Source organism: Hyperoodon ampullatus (assembly GCF_949752795.1).
Source record: "Hyperoodon ampullatus genome assembly, chromosome: 4".
Lineage (NCBI taxonomy): Eukaryota > Metazoa > Chordata > Mammalia > Artiodactyla > Ziphiidae > Hyperoodon > Hyperoodon ampullatus.
The window spans coordinates 22,609,235-22,630,105 of record NC_136917.1 but is presented as its reverse complement, the minus strand read 5'-3'; the positions used below and the strand labels follow the sequence as shown (position 1 = coordinate 22,630,105).

The 20,871-nt window shown below is 41.0% G+C and overlaps 1 protein-coding gene across 1 annotated transcript in view; it reads right to left on the bottom strand.

The window, feature by feature from the left end:
* Positions 1–4,967, bottom strand: part of ZNF354A (zinc finger protein 354A) — a gene marked incomplete at both ends in the record, with an annotated part of 45,991 nt that extends 41,024 nt beyond the window's left edge. The window contains 4 exons of the mRNA XM_079701427.1: positions 3,606–3,661; positions 4,431–4,585; positions 4,750–4,799; positions 4,881–4,967. Coding sequence (XP_079557553.1) covers positions 3,606–3,661; positions 4,431–4,585; positions 4,750–4,799; positions 4,881–4,967 — 348 coding nt within the window. The remainder of the gene's footprint in view (positions 1–3,605; positions 3,662–4,430; positions 4,586–4,749; positions 4,800–4,880) is intronic.
* Positions 4,968–20,871: the final 15,904 nt, after the last annotated feature.

Below are 20,871 nucleotides of genomic sequence, written 5' to 3'. Positions count from 1 at the left end.
ATAATCTTCCTGTTGGCAATTTGGTAACATACATTAGAAGCTTTAAAATGTGCATACTCTTTAACTCTCCAATTACTATATTTGTTTGATAATGAACACTGAACAAAAATGCACATGCAAGGACATTTATCATGGTGTTAGTACCAGCAAAGAAATGGAAACAACCTCAATAATCACCGAGGGAGCTAGTTTAAATAACTGAAGGCACTCTGTGCTCCCTAAAGCTTGAGGACAGTAATAATGGAAATTAAAATAGCTATAATTTATTGAATGCTTTTTTCAGGCTAAGTACTATTCTTAGAGCTTTATATTAACCTTTAGTGTATATCTTTATTTTATCTTCACAACAACCCTATGAAGAAGGTACTATTATTGTGTCCATTTTACACAAGAGAAAACAAAGAGAAATTTATCCAAGTCACACAGCTGGTATGAAGGAAAAACTCACTCCTCCTGCATGTCTCCTCTACTCTTAATACAACACTACTTCACTTCTGACACCAGATGTGGGGGTTTTCCACACACCAAGCAATTGTGGGACACCAGCTGGGTGTCCTACAATTAAACTCAATTCTGACACCTGAAGATAGTGTCAGATTCCCACAAGACTGGCCCCCTTTCAATGTCAATCACAAGTCCAGGTTGTTACCTGTGCTGCTGACTGACTGGCTATAAGTTGGAGGTTTCTACAACGCTCTCCTCAGGTTTGATTAATTTGCCAGAGTGGCTCACAGAACTCAGGAAAACATTTACTTACTAGATTACTGGTTTATTATAAAAGAAGATATAGGAACTGGCAGGTGAAAGAGCGGCATAGGGAAGGGGTGCACAGCTTCCATGCTCTCTCGGGATTCACCATTCTCTCTGACTCTCTACATGTTCACCAACCTGGAAGAACTCTGAACCCTTCTGGGTTTTTATGGAGGTTCATTACATAGGCATGATTGATTAAATCACTGACCACTGGCGACTGATTCAACTTTCATCTCCTAGGGTGGTGACAGATGGATAAGAGGGGTTATTGGGGGGCAGGACTGAAAATTCCAACACTTTAATCAAGGTTGGTTCCCCTGGCAATTAGCCCGCATCCTTAGGTGGGGTACAAAAGTAACCTCATTAACATAAACTCTGGTGTGGATACAAAACACACCCATTGTGCCTTCATTGCTCTGAAGTAATTTCAGGGATAAAAAGCATATATTACTAACCACTTAGGAAATCACAAGGGTTTTGGAAAATTATGTGCCAGGAACAGGGACAAAGACCAAATATATATTTCGTATTATAAATCACAATATCACAGCTGGTCAGTCGTAGAGGTAGAATTCCAATCCAAGGAACTGCCTCTCAACGCCTATCTCATAGGGTTAAGTAATAAATGATAATCCATATGATGGAGGTAAAGAGTAGTGATGGTAGCACAACACTGTGAACGTACTTAATGCCAATATACTCAAAAATGATTAAAGTGGTAAATTTAATCTTATGTATATTTTATCAACATAAAAAGCTAAAATGATAAAATAAAAATATACATACATACATATGTACACATGTACATAAATAAATAATAAATAAATAAAGGTACACAGAAAATTATTCTGAGGGCTGCATACCAAAGGTATGACCATGATTATCTCAAGATGTTGGGGTAAGAGTGATTTTACTTTTTTATTCTCTGAGATTTTTAACATTAACATGCAGTGCATGTATAATAAGATAATTTATTGGCACATGGCAGGGAATACAAGAAATGATCTTTGCCCTCAAAACAATTTACAATCCAACTGGCAGACAAGAAAAAGGCATGAAACAATTTGAACAAGAAAAGTGTCGCTGGACAGGACCATATACTATTTCCTAGTTCAATCCTCATTTTAGAGATGAGAAACACAAGGTCCAGGGCAGTTAAGACACCAGGTCACATACTTTATCAATGGCAGAGACAAGACGATAACTGAAGTTTTCTTTTAACCCAGCACTTGGTGGGTATATTCTCTCTCTGGTCTTAAACGTCCTGTCACTGAGTTTTACACACAAGTCCACATAGTACTGACATATCGGCAGCAGGTGAGGTTAGGGAGAAATGTCACATAGGACACACAAGCAGGGATGGAGAAGATTCTGGGTAAGAGAGCAGCCTGGCTCTGTTGGAATGGAATGGGAAGGGCTTAGAAAAAGTAGCCCAAATATGCAGAGGCAGGCCCTAGCCACAGTCTCAGAAGATCAACCACTACCACATTTCATGGGTCCAAAAGATACACAACATCACATTGCAGAGAACTCTGGTCATTTGGGGGCCAGGCCTGCCCTGTGTTCTGAAAGATGTACCAGAGGAAAGGCTGGATGATAACTAACATGAACTTAGAGGCCAGACATACCTGGGTTTGATTTCAGGTTACCTGACTTCGTTGAGCCTTAGTTTCAAGTGTAAAATGGGGGTAATAACTTCTGCTTCGCTATGAGAGTGAGAACAAAGGTGAAGCCCTCAGGATATTCCCCAGCAACGTTAACTACTATTGTTAGATGAGGATGAGTAAAGGAAGGACACTGTATAGTCATTTCTATCTACCAACAGTAGATAGATAGACATCATGAACTAGAATAATATCGTTTAGCTACCACAACCACCACATATTGAACATCTACTATGTGCCCGGCCCTGATAAGAACGCTTTCCATGCACTAACTCCCAGGATCCTCTCATCTACACTTTAAGGTAGGCCCAGTTGTTGTATTCATGTTACAGGTGAAGAAACTGAGGCACAGAGAAGTGGAGTTTTTTGCCCAAGACCCATTAACAGCAACAGAGGAGATGGGCACAAACCTGGCCATCTGGCTCAAAAGCCCCACTGAGGAATCACCGTATACACTGCCTCTCCACTACCAATATCCCATGAAACTCTCACTGCTGCTTCCTGAGGAGTCTTCTCTCTGCTCTTGGAGTCAAGAGACCTTTCCATCTACATCCCCACCAGCATGGCTATCCTTTGTTCACACAGTGGCTCACCTGGATGGGGTCCCACCCTCATTCTCACAACATAAAGATGAAAATGGCAGGTCAACATCAGTTTTCAAGAGAGTGACAGAAGCAAGGCACATGATCCAGAAAGTTAAGATGGAGAAAAACTAAAAACTATGGACTGGGAAAAGCCTGGCGAAGGTATCATGAGGATTTCTCAGGGGCGGAAAGAAAAAGAAAAGCATTCTGGCCAAGGGTAGGGAGGGGGACACGACTGAGCAAAGGAGACAGGCCAGAAAGGAACTCTGCCAAGTGCGCATGTTTGTTTGTTCTGACCCCAAGTGGTATAAGACATGTGGCATCTTACCTATCAATTCACTAATCATACAGTGAATTGAGATTAATGAATAAAAGAGTGTCTATTAGAAAAAAAAAGAGAAACACAGGCCATGGATTGGGGGGTTGGAGGCAAGCATTCCCTACGCAATCCACCATCCACCAGGGTGGACCAACTCTTCCAAGGGAGAAGGACATGGGCTCCAAATCCTGGCGAAGACTGTATTGGGGAGAAAACTTCAGTTTAAGGGTAAAAAAACAAAAAAACCCCATCTGTCTCTAAGACCTGAGATGGCAATGAACTCACCTGAGACCTTGCTTCCCTCTGTTCAGTAGCCATGTCCTCTTTCTGGGCAGTTTCACCTTAGGATGGGAGAAGTCTCCAGAAGCCAGATCTGAGAGAAGAAAAAGAGAACCAGGAGGAAGCCCCTTCTGCTTTCCACCCCTCAGAATCAGCAGCTCTGAAACCTTTATACCACTTGAGAATGATGCCAAGTGCCCTCAGAGAAGGAAGTCAGAAGGAACGAGGGCTAGACAGGACCAGAGAGAAGGGCTGGGTCATCCTGGTCCAGGCCCAGCTCTTTCCCTGGCTCAGAGGAAAAGGTCCTAGGACTCTATCAGCAGTAGCAGCAACTCCCTGAGCCTCACCGCGTGCCAGGCACTACCTATCAATACATCATCGAGTCCCACAGCACAGTTGGCACTATCAGCACCCCATTTTATAGATCAGGAAACTGAGGGCAGAGTGGGAGCAACTTGCCCCAGTCCACACAGCCAGGGAGGGTGGCACCAGGGTTCCAGGAACCGCGGGCTCCAGAGCACCTGCTCTAACCTCCCTGCGTGCATGTGACAACTTTTCTCCACCTCAAGCATTCCCACCCAATTCCTCTCCCTCCTGTCAAGGAAACAATTTCCAGATTTCTAGAGAAAGCTGCTTCGGAAAGGGAAAACATCAGCTCTCCTATGGCGGGGAGGGGGCTGCTGTCTTGAGGAAAGGGCACATTAAACCAAAGACCTGGGTCCAGTCCTGGCTCTGCCACTGGGGGAAGCCGGCGACTCACTTCTCGCGTAAAACAAGCCTGTCACTCGGGAGTGCAGGGGTGATGGTACGGGGAGGAATTAATTTTCTCACGTTCACTGCCAGCCCGAAACAAATTCAAATGCCGGCAGGCTCTGGGCAGGTAGCGCGCTGGGAACTGGTCGGGAAAAAGCAGGAGGGTGGCTGGGTCCAGCCAATGGGGACGAAGTGCCCGACCTGTCTCGTTCAGGGGCACGTCAGTGGGACGGCTGGGGACGGAAGGCGAACAGAGCCAGGGGTGCCCAGCTCTCGGCCCGCCGGCGCCCACAAAGGCCCGGCTCGCGTCTCTTGGGCCTCTGCCCCATGCCCCGGCGACGCAACCTCCCGAAGCCCAGTCCTCCCTCCCGCATCCTGCCTACCCCCCGCCGCTCACCTCGCCCAGGCATCGGGGGTTCCGCAGGCCACAGGCTGGAGGCTCCGGAACTGCCACGGCCGGACAGAAGCTTCCGCTGGGGACTCCACACGGTACCGCCTCAGCGGACCTCTGGCGCGTAATCAGCTCACGCCAACGGCAAACGCCCGACGCCCCACGTAGGTCCGGGAGGGGTGGGGCAGGGACAGTCGCGAGCCCCTCTGGGAAATGTAGTCCATGCGAGAACAAAAGATTCTGGGAAATGTAGTTCTTCGAGCTTGTCTGCGAGGAGAGTCCTGGCTGAGCCTATCACTTGTCCAGACCCCATTCTGGGTTCGTGGTCGAGCTCCTTGGGCTGCTGGCTCCTGGGTTCCCGGTTCTTCCAGGAGGATACCGAGCTTCCTACAGGGCAGTGACTTGTAGCTCTGCATCTGCGTAAATGAGAGCAAGGCAAGTAGACAACCGCCAAGAACAAACCTATTTCCCCGGAAGTCTTTCAACAAGAGTGTATGGAGGACTTCCCTCGTGACTAAGTGGTTGAGAATCCGCCTGCCAATGCAGGTAACACGGGTTCGAGTCCTGGTCCCAGAAGATCCCACATGCCTTGGAGCAACTAAGCCTGTGTGCCAGAACTACTGAGCCTGTGCTTTAGAGCCGGCAAGCCACAGCTACTGAGCCCATGTGCCACAACTACCGAAGCCTGCACACCTAGAGCCCATGCTCGGCAAGAAAGAGAAGCCACCTCAATGAGAAGCCCACGCACCTCAACGAAGAGTAGCCCCCCTCACACCACAACTAGAGAAAGCCTGTGAGCAGCAACGAAGACCCAACGCAGCCAAAAATAAAGAAATTTATATTCGAAAAAAAATGTATGGATCACCTGCTATGTGCCAAGCCCCATTGTAAAGGATTTGAAATACCTCAGTGGGCAAAAGAGAGATCGTTGCTCTGGAGAACAGTTTTGGGAGGTGGGGGTGGGGGAAGGAGGTAGAGAGCAGACAATAAGCCATGAATATCATTATATAACATTTTAGGAGATAAGTGTTATGGGAAAAAGTGAAAGAAGAGCAGTGTGGTGGGGATTTGGGACTCATTTGGGAAAGTGAGTAGGGTGGCTCCTCGCAGGCCTCACTGAGAGAGTGAGAATGGAGGGAAGAGTCAGAGGCAGTGCAGGAGAGGAGGGCCATTTCAGGCACCGAGAAACCAACAAATTTTTTTTTTTGGTAAAGAAACACATGGCCCATTTAGAAGGTTTGATAAATAAAATAAAGAAAGATGCACTTGATGCCACCACACAAAAATAAATGGTTAACATTTTGGTGAACATCTTTTAGCAGCCCTTTGGACTCCATATTAATCTCTCTGATAGTCACACCAATCTGTTTTTAACAAAATGGAATATTGCAGATAGCAATTGTAACCTATGTTGGTTACAATTATGTGTGGGTTTTTTCCCCACTTAAGAATATGCCTTGAATATTTGAACTTGCCAATAAATCTTATCCGTCAGTAGTGTTTTCAGTGACTTCAGTACATTCCATTGTATTTAAATAAATTCTTTTGTTAAACATATTTAAACTTATTTATTTAAATGTATTTACCTAATATTTTACCCCTACTGTTAGTTATATTTTTTCTAGTTTTTTGCTCCATTAATATCCTTGCAGCTATATCTTTGAAATTATTTTATTTATTTATTTATTTATTTATTTATTTATTTATTTTTGGCTGTGTTGGGTCTTTGTTTCTGTGCGAGGGCTTTCTCTAGTTGCGGTGAGCGGGGACCACTCTTCATCGCGGTGCGCGGGCCTCTCACTATCTCGGCCTCTCTTGTTGCACAGCACAGGCTCCAGACGCGCAGGCTCGGTAGTTGTGGCTCACGGTCCCAGTTGCTCCGCGGCATGTGGGATCCTCCCAGACCAGGGCTCGAACCCGTGTCCCCTGCATTGGCAGGCAGATTCTCAACCACTGCGCCACCAGGGAAGCCCGAAAATTCTTTTTTTTTTTTGCGGTACACGGGGCTCTCACTATTGTGGCCTCTCCCGTTGCGGAGCACAGGCTCCGGACGCGCAGGCTCAGCGGCCATGGCTCACGGGCCTAGCCACTCTGCGGCATGTGGGATCTTCCCGGATTGGGGCATGAACCCGTGTCCCCTGCATCAGCAGGCGGACTCTCAACCACTGCGCCACCAGGGAAGCCCGAAAATTATTCTTTAGTTTAAATTCCCTGAAGTTGAATTGCTGGATCAAGGACTGGTAGAATTCTAAGTACATTGACCAGTTGCCTTCCAGGAAGATTTTACAATTTATATTTCCATAAGCAGTTTCTGACACCCATGCCCACTCTGGGTTTTTTTCTTTTTAACGATTTAAAAAATGCTCTTTTTTTATTTAATAGAGCAAAATTTTTATATTTAATTTGAAATTAAATATAATATCATATTTATTGAACCATTCAGACATATTAATTGCCTGTATATGTACTTTGGCCATTTCCTATTGAAATGTTAAAACTTTTGGTATCATTTTGAAATACTGTATATGCATAATTTTTTAAAGAGAAAAGTGCTTTGTTGTTTATCCTGTCTATGAAAATAATGCATTCATTGTTAAAAAAATTTACACACAGTATATGGAATGAAGAAACATGTAATAAAGAAATAAATCCAACAGAAACATTGGTTACATGTTTATATGCTATTCATATATGCTGTTGTATGTGCATATACACATTTGTGAGTATGAAAAAAAATAGAATCATATTTCTCATACTTTTAAAAATGTGAAATATACATACAGAAAGCCAATTAGAACATATAATCCAGTGTAACACATGATTATAAAGAGATCACCCCTGTAAACATCTACCCAACTTGAGAGGTAGCCCCCTACTAACACTCATACCTTCTTCCTAAACACTAATCAGCTACTATCATGACTTTTGAGATAGACCTTTTTGCGCTTTTCTTTATGGTTTTACTACCTACTCATACATCCTTACGTAATAGTTTTACTTGTTTTTAACTTTATAAAATAGAGTCATATAGTCATATTTTTTGTGTGCTTTGTTCTCCAAACATTTTGTCAGATTTATCCCCATTATTGCAGGTAGCTTTAGCTATTATACTGTCAATGGACATTTGTGTTGTTTCAATGTTTTATCTTTTAGGAACCGTGATAAAACAAATTTAGTAATATGTTATTGGTAGAATCTAGGTGATGGTATATGGGCGTTCACTGTAAAATTCTTTCAACTTTACTTTGTATTTGAAAAGTTTCATAATAAAATGTTGAGGAAAACTCCATACCTGGGGTTTGACCCAAAATGGAGTAGCCCCATTCCTCCCATGTCATCCCTTTTACAATTAAAAATCCATGGACATAACACAACAAACAAGCACAGGAAGACTCTGAAATGTGGAAGGAAGAAGGCAAACTGAGAACTTTAGAGCCAGGGAAGGACATGTGGTAAATTCCCTTGTTTTCCTTATCACCTCCTGTATGTCTCAGCTAGGGTGTTGCAGAAGCTTACAAGCCAGAACCAACAACAGACCCAGACAAGAAAAAAAACAAAACTCTAAGAAAAGCCTATTTCCCTTAGTTGAAACTGGGGAAAATGGTGGCCTAACACAGAGAACTTTTTTGGTAATACCCACCTTACTGTAACCAAACACCAGTGGGAAACCACCCCCCACTCATCTGAACTGTGGAAGCCAAAGGAAGCAGCATGTTTTTCTCAAATGGAAAGAAAAGGAACTGTCAACCATGAATTCTATATCTGGTGAAAATACAATTCAGGAGTAAAAGAGAAATAAAGACATTCTCAGAAAAAGGATAACCAAGAGTACTCATTGCTAGCAGAACTACCCTTAAAGAATAACTAAAGGAAGTATTCTAAACAAAGTAAATGATAACAGAAGAAGGCTTGGAACTGTAGAGAGAAAAAAAAAGAACATCAGAATGGGTAAAAATAGGGATAACTAAAATAGACTCTCCTAACTATGAGTTTCTTAAAAGAGAAGTGATGGTTGAAGTAAAATGATAGCACGATTGGTGCCCAATGTATACAGAGGGAAGACTTAAGACAATTATATTTTAAAAAGTGGGGAGACAGAGGGACTTCAGTGGAATTAAGGTTTCTGTACTTTGCTAAGTTATGTGTGTATACCTAGAGCAACCACTAAAAAATTATACAAAATGATATACTGAAGAAGACTATATAAATCAAGGTGGAAGTCTAAAAAATGTTTAAGTAACATACGAGAAGGCCAGAGAAGAGAAGCAGAACAAGAAACATGAAACAGAAAACAAGGTTAAACAAAATCCTTTCTCTCTCGTTAACCAAATGGCTCACGATAGACTATCTCAAGCTTTATTTGTTTGTTTTTCATTTTCAAGTAAGAGTAATAGTAGCTTTAAAAAACATGCTGCCGTAATAAACCAGTCACAGAAAGACAAATACTCTATTATTCTACTTATATGAGGTTATTTGAATAGTCAGAATCATGGAAACAGAAAGCAGAATGGTGGTTGCCTGGGGCTGGGGGAAGGTGCTGTGGGAGTTATTGTTTAATTGGTACAGAGTTTTAGATTTACAAGATGAAGGGTTCTGGAGATGGGTGGTGGTGATGGTTGCACAACACTGTGGATATATTTAATACCACTGAACTGTACACTTGAAAATGGTTAAGATGGTAAATTTTATGTGTATTTTACCACAATAAAATGTCTTGGAAAAAAATGCTGCTGTAAATATTCTGTACATGCTGATGTACCTCTTCATGAGTTTTTCTAGAGTTTGCAGGTACCTGTGGATAATTAAGACTTTCCCAAGAGTGCATAGTTACTGATAGTTGTAAGGGAATGAATGTCTAGGCCACAATTCCATTTGTGTTCTCCTGAGCAAGGAAGGTTCTCTCCTCTTTTCATTCCCTTCAAATAACCCTCTTCCCACTCACCAGAGGACTCTTAAAATGGTGCAGTGCCCAATGGTGTCAAACTCTCTGGAGTACCACAGTCTAGGACTACTGAAACGAGTGTTTTCTAGGAACACTTCTTTTCTGATTAATGAAAGACCCCACACATGGGGCTTCCCTGTCTTTAGTCACATTTCTGTTAGAAATGGGGTATATAGGCCCTTAGCAGTCTCTGAGACCAGATACTTCAACAATTTGAGAGTCGTGGTAGTTTCACTGTCCCTTCTCATCTAGTCAACAAACTGTCAAATAATGTACTGCTTTCAAGAAAGAGTGTATGGTGAGAACAATGCAATTAAGGCTCTGGTAAAGAAAATATTGAATGATTAAAATGCCACACACACACACCACACACACACACACACTTTTTTTTTTAAAGCAAGCAGCGTTCTGCAAGAGATGATGTGAAAAATATTTCAAAATGGATGCCAACCAGAGAAACTTAATGGGCTTACTCACTGATGTCAACTTCGTCTTCAGCTCTGCTCCATATCCATCCACAGGAGGGCGCATTAAATGTCCAACCTGTATTTTTTCTAACACCACCAAGCTGTTAACTCAATTGTGACACAGGCTACCTGGAGATGATATCAGATGCCACAAGTTAAGGCTTCAGTCCTACAAGATTGTCCACCACCCCAAATTCCACCCCCACTACAGACACCAATCTCAAGTTCAGGTTGTTACCTGTGACTCTGACCTACTGGCTATAAATCAGGGGTTTATGCACCCCCCTCCTCAAGTTTGATTAATTTTCTAGAGCTGCTCACAGAATTCAGGAAAACATTTTGCTTACCAAATCACCAGTTTACTATAAAAGGATGTAATACAGAAACAGCCCAATGGAAGAGAGGCATAGGACAAGGTATGGGGAAAGGATGCAGAGTTTTCTTGCTCTCTCTGAGCACCTCTCTCCCAGCAGCTCCACAAGTTCACCAACCTGGACGCTCTGAACCCCAGTCATTTTGAGATTTTATAGAGGCTTCATTACATAGGCATGATTGATTAAATCATTGGTCATTGATGATTGAACTCAATCTCCAGCTCTCCAGCCCCTCTTCCCTCCCTTGATATTGGGGAGCGGGGATGGGGCTACTTCAACCCTCTAATAACATGGGTTGTTCCCTGGCAACCTGCCCCCATCTTTAGGTGTTTTCCAAAAATTAGTTCATTAACATAAGGTCTGGTGTGGTTGAAAAGAGCTTGTTATGAATATCAAAAGACACATTTATCTCTCTTACCACTTAGGAAATCCCAAGGGTTTTGGGAGCTCTGTGCCAGAAACTGGTTGAAGATCATATATATTTCTTATTATATATCACAAACTGGCCAAAACAACAACTTGAAATAGTCATGTTAATGAAGCTTCTTGTCTTTTCATTTATTCTCTTTTTTAAATGCAGATTTGTAAGTGTACATTTTCGTCAAATTTGATAAATTTGTTTGACCCCAAATAAAACATGGAACATTCTCATTATCCCAGAAAGTTCCCTCAAACTACTTCCCACTCAAAACCACCCACACAGAAGCAACCACTCTTCTGATATCTTTTGCTGTATATTAGTTTTGCCAGTTCTAAAACTTCATATAAATGGAATCTTATAGTATGTACTTTTTTGTGTCTCACTTCTCTCCCTCAACATATTATTTATGAGATTAATTTATTATGGTCTGTGTATCGATACTTCTTTTCATTACTGTGTAGTATTTTTTTAAAAAAAATACCCAATATCAATAGAATTTACATTCTTTTAAAAATATTTATTTCATTAATTTTATTTTTTGCTTCATCGGGTCTTAGTTGTGGCATGTGGGCTCTTCATTGCGGTATGTGGGCTTCTCTCTAGTTGCTGTGTGCAGGTTCTCTTAGTTGTGGCGTGCAGGCTCAGTAGTTGCACTGCACGGGCTTAGTTGCCCTGCTGAATGTGGAATCTTAGTTCTCCATCCGGGGATCAAACCCACATCTCCTGCATTGGAAGGTGGATTCTTAACCACTAGACCACCAGGGAAGTCCCACTGTGTAGTATTTCATTGCACAAATGTACAACAGTATTTATGCATTCACCTGTTGATGGACGTTTGGATTGTTTCTAAGTTATTATGAATAAAGCTGCCATGAACATTGGTGCACAAGTCTTTTGGTGGGCATCGATTTATTTCTCTTGAGTAAATACCTAAGACTAGAACAATTGGTTGTGGGGTAGGTGTATTACTCTGCTTGGGCTGCCATAACAAAATACACAGACTGGGTGGTTTAAACAACAGAAATTTATTTCTCACTGTTCTTGAGGCTAAAAAGTCCTGGGAAGTCTGATCTGAGAAGTGTAAGATTAAGGCACCAGCAAGGTAGGGTTTATTCTGAGGCCTCTTCTCTTGGCTTGTAGGCAGCTGCCATCTTGCTGTGTGCTCACATGATCTCTTTGTGAGTGCAGGAAAGAGAGAGAGAGCAAGCTCCCTAGTGTCTCTTCTTATAAGGGCCCTAATCCCATCATGAGGGCCCCACCCTCATGCCTCAACTAGCCCTGATTACTTCCCAAATGCCTCATTTTCAAATACCATCCACTGGGGGTTAGGACTTCAACATATGCATTTTGGGAGGAACACAAACATTCAGTCCATAACAGTAGGTGACGTTTAACTTTATAACAAACTATTAAATAGCTTTCCAAAGTGGTTTTATCATTTTACACTCCCAGGAGCAATGTAGGAGAGTTCCCACATGTTCACTAACACTTGGTACTGTCATCTCTTTCATTTTAGCCTTTTATTGAGTGTATAATGGCATCTCATTGTACTTTCAATTTGTATTTCCCTGAAGACTAATGATTTTGAGACCCTTTTCAGGTGCTCATGGGCCATTTGTATATGTTCTTTTGTGAAGTATCAGCTCAAGTCTCTTTCAAGTCACTATCACAGTTTTCAAGGTCTCTGTGAAATATGATTTACTTGGTACCAAAGGATACAAGCAGATCTGAAGGGAGTCAGGAATTGCAGTGATGTGGGATGTCCTCCATCAGAGCTATTTTTCTTATTCTCCCAACCATAAATTAAACTTTACTAAACCTCTAGATGCTTTAAACTGTCCCTTAGCCTTTTGGTCACAGTAACTTAATTTAGCTGCTCCTAAACATTCCTTGGTGAATTTAGGTGTGTCAAACAATGGTTCTGTAGGTAAGGAATGCCTCTGAAAGGACTGGCTGAATTTTGTCAAACTCAGATTGATAAAATTCATATCAAAACTGATATAAAACTCAGTTCAGTTATTTCATGCTGTTAAGAACTTTTATCCTGGGCTTCCCTGGTAGCACAGTGGTTAAGAATCCACCTGCCAATGCAAGGGACACGGGTTCCAGCCCTGGTCCGGGAAGATCCCACAGGCCACGGAGCAACTAAATCTGTGCGCCACAACTACTGAGCCTGCACTCTAGAGCCCAGAAGCCACAACTACTGAAGCCCGCATGCCTAGAGCCCGTGCTCCACAACAAGAGAAACCACTGCAATGAGAAGCCAGAGCACTGCCACGAAGAGTAGCCCCCAGTCGCTGCAACTAGAGAAAGCCCGCACACAGCAACGAAGACCCAGCACAGCCAAAAATAAATAAAATAAAATAAATTAATTAAAAAAAAGAAATTTATCCTGAGCAGAGACTCTACATTCTTGCTATACGCTATGTTCATCATTGCTCAGCTGTGTACCAGAGCTGTGGCACAGCTTTGTGTCTTCAGATGACCCCAGTTGGAAGCACACTGCTTGCTCTACCACCAGTAGACTTCAGGGGTCACAATGCACGTCATCCCCATGGTTCCAATCCTTACATCATCTTTAAAATTTTTCCTATAAGAGGTTTAATTAATGAATTGTCTAATACATAACAACATGTATGTGTAATCAGTACTGCATATCATTATACCTATACCAATTAATAACATTGAAACCCAAATCTAATCTTGTCCTATAGGACTAAAATCATTGGCTAGGTTTAAGGAGCACATATTTTGAAACATTTAAAATTGATCCAGTTCTAACAAGTAATCCACACTTATTCTATTCTCATTCACATTATTTTTGACATTACATTAATACTTTCTTTCATTTCTTGGCTCAGCAATACATCAGCCCAAGAAATGTGACTTAGCAAATTGTGGCATATTAATCTCTTGCTAGCATAGAATATATTTTGTAAAGATTTCAAGATACCCCTTACAGAGTTCCTCCTGTGTCTAAAGCACTATGCTCATAAGGCATGTGATTCTGTGTGTTCTCAAGGCCTCCAGACACCAGGTAACAATGGCCCACACAGAAGGACAAATCTGAGAATAGTCTTTAAGTTGAAGTGAGAATTTTCTGTCCCAAGAGGTAAAGGTAAAAAAATATGATTAATAAACGTACCCATGCATCTTAACATACAGAAAAATTTAGATCTTATACCTTCTATCCAATAATATATAGCTAAGATTAGATAGGTGTAACTTTTGGGCCATTATCCTCCACATCCTCCAAGTGTCCAGAAGTATCTTCTGGCCCAGCAGCCATAATTTCAGCTGGCTTCACACCATTTTATTGTTTCATTTATGTTTTGAATAGATACAAGGAGTGCAGTGTGCCAGCTGGTCTTTGTCAGATATTTCCCTTCAGTGGGAGTGGTCTTTCCGGAGGTGCATACAGCTGTTCAGCAGCTGTCTCCTCAGATGTTTCAGATGATAGCTCAGGTACAAGGAAGCAAGACTCATGATGGCTTTGAAGCCCTGGGCCCTATCAGATCTAATGTATCTTGTAACAGCCTATGAGAACAGCTGAGTTTCCAAGGTTCCTGCAAGGGACTTGCCCAGTGTAAATACACTTTACCAATCAGGAGTCATTTTTATCTTAAGCAATGTTGCCTCATTATGCAGCTGATGAATCTTTTGAGCATGTTACCAAGGCAGTCAGAAACATAAATAAGATTGTTCAGAAACACAGTTGACATACTTTCTTGGGTGGTTACCAGGGGAACAGAGCTAAAATGCTATTCCAAGGTCAAATTCTTTCACAGAGAAAGAGAAAGGATTTCCTTATCTTATTACCTATCACCCATCCCCTTGTTCTTTGGTTAATTGTTTTTTTTTCATTAAACTGTATTTTGAGATCATTACTGATTGACATGCAGTTGTCAGAAATAACACACAGGGCTCCTGTGTATACTTTACCGTTTCCCCAGTGGCAACATCTTGCAAAACTATAGTAAAATAATGTGCTTCTTAGCTTTTTTAATACAGAAAAGAAGACAAGTTAGTATATACCTGGTCACCAGGACTTATATTGTAAAATGGGCCATTAACAACCAATTTATTTATTAAATAATTAGGTGATTTTTTTGATCAAAATAACTTTTTAGTATCCATAGTATTTTTATAGGAAATTTTCTAACAAATAATAGTATGACAGTATTTAACACACCAAACAGTGTTATTTGACAGAGTTAACAGTATCTCTTTCACCCTCTCAGCAAGTGTCTCTTTTAGGTATCTCAAACTTAGTATGTTTTAAATTGGATGTTTTATCTTCTCTCAAACCAGTTTTACCAACATTTTTAGTAGACTTTACTTTTTTAGATCAGTGTTAGCTTCACAGCAAAACTGAGCAGAAGGTACAGAGAGCTCCCATATATCTCCTACCTTACCCACATACACAGCTTCCCTCACTATTTTTTTTTAATATACTGCAGGTTCTTATTAGTCATCCATTTCATACACATCAGTGTATACATGTCAATCCCAATCTCCCAATTCGTCACATCATCCCTGCCCACCACCACTTTCCTCCCCTAGTGTCCATACATCTGTTCTCTACATCTGTGTCTCAATTTCTGCCCTGCAAACCAGTCCATCTGTACCATTTTTCTAGGGTCCACATACATGCGTTAATATGGATATTTGTTTTTCTCTTTCTGACTTACTTCACTCTGTATGACAGTCTCTAGATTCATCCACGTCTCAACAAATGACCCAATTACGTTCCTTTTTATGGCTGAGTAATATTCCATTGTATATATGTACCACGTGTTCTTTATCCATTCATCTGTCGATGGGCATTTAGGTTGCTTCCATGACCTGGCTATTGTAAATAGTGCTTCAGTGAACATTGGGGTGCAGTGCATGTGTCTTTTTGAATATGGTTTTCTCAGGGTATGTGCCCAGTAGTGGGATTGCTGGGTCATATGGTAATTCTATGTTTAGTTTTTTTTTTTTACATCTTTATTGGTGTATAATTGCTTTACAATGGTGTGTTAGTTTCTGCTTTATAACAAAGTGAATCAATTATACATATACATATGCTCCCATATCTCTTCCCTCTTGCATCTCCCTCCCTCCCACCCTCCCTATCCCACCCATCTAGGTGGTCACAAAGCACTGAGCTGATCTCCTTGTGCTATGCGTCTCCTTCCCACTATCTATTTTACATTTGGTAGTGTATATATGTCCATGCCACTCTCTCACTTTGTCTCAGCTTACCCTTCCCCCTCCCCATATCCTCAAGTCCATTCTCTACTAGGTCTATGTCTTTATTCCCATCTCACCCCTACGTTCTTCATGACATTTTTTTCTTAGATTCCATATATATGTGTTAGCATATGGTATTTGTCTTTCTCTTTCTGACTTACTTCACTCTGTATGACAGACTCTATATCCATGCACCTCACTACAAGTAACTCAATTTCGTTTCCTTTTATGGCTGAGTAATATTCCATTGTATATATGTGCCACATCTTCTTTATCCATTCATCCGATGATGGACACTTAGGTTGTTTCCATCTCCTGGCTATTGTAAATAGAGCTACAATGAACATTTTGGTACATGACTCTTTTTGAATTATGGGTTTCTCAGGGTATATGTCCAGTAGTGGGATTGCTGGGTCATATGGTAGTTTATTTTTAGTTTTTTAAGGAACGTCCATACTGTTCTCCATAGTGGCTGTATCAGTTTACATTCCCACCAGCAGTGCAAGAGTGTTCCCTTTTCTCCACACCCTCACCATCATTTATTGTTTCTAGACTTTTTGCTGATGGCCATTCTGACCGGCATGAGATGATACCTCTTTGTAGTTTTGATTTGCATTTCTCTAATGATTAATGATGTTGAGCATTCTTTCATGTGTTTGTTGGCAGGCTGTATATCTTCTTTGGAGAAATGTCTATTTAGGTCTTCTGCCCATATTTGGATTGGGTTGTTTGTTTTTTTGTTATTGAGCTGAATGAGCTGCTTGTAAATTTTGGAGATTAATCCAACTGACACAGTTGCTTCAATTGCAAATATTTTCTCCCATTCTGAGGATTGTCTTTTGTTCTTCTTTATGGTTTCCTTTGCTGTGCAAAGCTTTGAAGTTTCATTAGGTCCCATTTGTTTATTTTTGTTTTTATTTCCATTTCTCTAGGAGGTGGGTCAAAAAGGATCTTGCTGTGGTTTATGTCATAGAGTGTTCTGCCTATATTTTCCTCTAAGAGTTTGATAGTTTCTGGCCTTACATTTAGATCTTTAATCCATTTTGAGCTTATTTTTGTGTATGGTTGTAGGGAGTGTTCTAATCTCATACTTTTACATGTACCTGTCCAGTTTTCCCAGCACCAATTATTGAAGAGGCTGTCCTTTCTCCACTGTACATTCCTGCCTCCTTTATCAAAGATAAGGTGACCATATGTGCGTGGGTTTATCTCTGGGCTTTCTATCCTGTTCCATTGATCTATATTTCTGTTTTTGTGCCAGTACCATACTGTCTTGATTACTGTAGCTTTGTAGTATAGTCTGAAGTCAGGGAGCCTGATTCCTCCAGCTCCGTTTTTCGTTCTCAGGATTGATTTGGCTATTCGGGGTCTTTTGTGTTTCCATACAAATTGTGAAATTTTTTGTTCTAGTTCTGTGAAAAATGCCAGTGGTAATCCCCGATAGGGATTGCATTGAACCTGTAGATTGCTTTGTGTAGTAGAGTCATTTTCACAATGTTGATTCTTTCAATCCAACAACATGGTATATCTCTCCATCTATTTGTATCATCTTTAATTTCTTTCATCAGGGTTTTATAATTTTCTGCATACAGGTCTTTTGTCTCCTTTAGGTAGGTTTATTCGTACATATTTTTTTTCTTTTTGTTGCAATGGTAAATGGGAGTGTTTTCTTAATTTTACTTTCAGAGTTTTCATCATTAGTGTATAGGAATGCCAGAGATTTCTGTGCATTAATTTTGTATCCTGCTACTTTACCAAATTCATTGTTTAGCTCTAGTAGTTTTCTGGTAGCATCTTTAGGATTCTCTATGTATAGTACCATATCATCTGCAAACAGTGACAGCTTTACTTCTTCTTTTCCGATTTGGATTCCTTTTATTTCCTTTTCTTCTGTGATTGCTGTGGCTAAAACTTCCAGAACTATGTTGAATAAGAGCGGTGAGTGTGGGCAACCTTGTCTTGTTCCTGATCTTAGTGGAAATGCTTTCAGTTTTTCACCATTGAGGACAATGTTGGCTGTTGGTTTGTCATATATGGCCTTTATTATGTTGAGGAAAATTCCCTCTATGCCTACTTTCTGCAGGGTTTTTATCATAAATGGGTGGTAAAATTTAAGTTAATACATGCATAAGCCCTCTGACTTCCCACATACCTGAATATGTGCATATTTTCCATCATTTCCCCTTTTGTTTGCAAATCTTGTTAGAATGCAATGATGCTCAAAATATCCATCCCTCAATGCTGGGGTGCTGGCTCCTACCTCAGGTTCAGATCATGTCCCTCGCTGTTAGGTCTCCTTTATATTCACCTAGTCATTCACATTGGAGGAAAACTAATCTGATCTCATGAACAGGCTCAGAGATATGTTAATGGGGAAACACTTTATAGGCTATACATTTTATCACTTACAGTCAATTGTCACAGAAGCATTGCACATGTGCTATTAGCAGCAGACTTAAAGCAAGCAGTGTCACATTTCATGAGTAGTTATAATCTGTGAAAATTTCGCTAGATAATTTTCTTGCCATTCAGAACACCAGGGCAAAAGCATGGTTAACACAATAACTGTCATAAATACAGACCTTAGCTAACAGAACTAGAATTTAACATCCACTAAAACATAGTCTTTTTTCTCTCTGAAATAACCCTCATCTCCACCAAACACAGCAAATCAAAACTAGTTTGTTTGCAATTGACCATATCAGCTCCTTCAAGCTGGCTGAGGTAGAAGTCCTCAGGAGTCTCAGACTGAATTCCCCAAAGGACTCTCAAGGCCAGGAACGCCATGACAAAAGCCTGCCATAAGCCTCCACCTCAGTGGATTTCTGTCTTCTAGAGGTATCCCAAATATCAAGATTCGTGCACATGCCAGGAGACAGTCTTTCCCATTCACCTGATAAGGCTGCTCAGAAACCAAGAGTCCCAGTTTTTGGAGGGACTGGGCAGAGAGAAAAGAAAAATGTTTCAATTCTACCCTCAGGAGTAGTATACCCAATTGCTGTAAGTCACAACTAACTTGAGGGGAAGGGCATCCCTCTATCTGGAAAACACAGATCAAAACTTTCCAGACAAAACCCATAAATATTATAACCATATTCACCAGTTCACTCAGTAACCAATCCTTCCATTAACTTTTTATGAAGCCATGAGGTTTTCCTTTAGGATTATTTAAGTTCTTACCCAGTTCTGAAGTGTAATCTGAAATTTATCAGAGACCTGTTATTGTCAAAAAGTCGTTCCTATGAATCTGGAAGATGAAGCACTTTTGCAAAAGCATCAGAGTACAACAAGAACTGTCTACAAAAGACAAAAGACTTAAAAAGTCACAGTTAAACATATTATCAAAATGTAAGCGATAAAGAAACTTGGTTATAGTAACTAGAATTATGACTGATTATAATCTTAACCCTTAAAAACCTTAACCTCTCGCCAAAACCAAGAAACAATTGTGCATTTCCTGATAGGAAAGCTTAATGCTTTAGTCTTATTCTCCTAAGCAGGCAAAAGTAGATAAACTTAGACCTGCCCAGCAATTTATGTTCCAATATTTTACCTTTTTTGAAGTGACTTAGTCAATGAATTCTCTTCATGTAACTTAGTTTAGTTTCAAGTTACAAAAATCTTGAGAGACTATTTTAGATAGACATTCCCAAAACATAATTATTCCCATAAAGATTTTTAAAAACCTTGCTCCTTTTTGTTCATTTACTCTTAGAGATCACATATGATTAGATTAAAGTTCCTGAGAACCCAGGTAGATCATATACATCTCAAAGGTACAGGAAGAGAAATACCAATTCCTTCCAGAGAGCTAGCTTAACCAATTACAGAAGGCTCACTTTGATACAATAGCAGAGCCATGAGGGGCCATTGTTCTCCAGATCTCTTGGCAGCCCCCATTCATCATGCACAGCCACTACAGGGTCCCACATACTAGTAGACATCCACTGCAGTACTACCCCTGCAACTTTCAGGATTACCCCCTCAACTTTTGGACCCCACGTGTGAATGGCCGGCCACCCCAGGATAAAACCCGCAACTTTCAGGCCCCACAAGCTAGTGGGCAACCCCTGCAACATTCCATTCCCCATCCTGTATTTCCCAACATCTCAGTGCTCACAAGAGTTTCCTTGTTCTCCTGGCTGGCTCTGCCAACTGTTGGGCTGCACCCAGCAGGCCTCTAAGGCCTACATTTGCCCAGTTTAAGACCAAAGAAGAAGCCTGGAGTCAGCAACAGAGACATCAGTGGCTTAATGGATGGTAGGGGGTGTAGATTGCCAGTTATAGAGGGAATTACATCAGTTTGGCGCATTAGTTACCAGGACCCATACTACCCCTTTGATAAGGACAATCAGTAGCCTGGGCCTGGGGCAAGCATGTAGGAAGTTCAGTCGTGTGAGTAGGGTACAGGTGAAGCAGGCAGTGGTTGAGCAGGGGGTGTTGAGAGAGGAAGAGAACCCCTATCTTGAGTGGCCTGACCATATAAATGTCATCAGTATTATACCATGTCCCTGTTCCCTCCTTCCTGATCCTCTCCTCCCCACTTCATGTAGTAAAGTCAGAGTAATTTATTTACCTATTTGTCTTTGAATGATTTCTTTACCAAAATATTATATTAGATATGATTTCTTGAGACTACTTTTGGCTTCATTATGACAATTTTTAAGGATATAAGCTGAATTTGTTTAC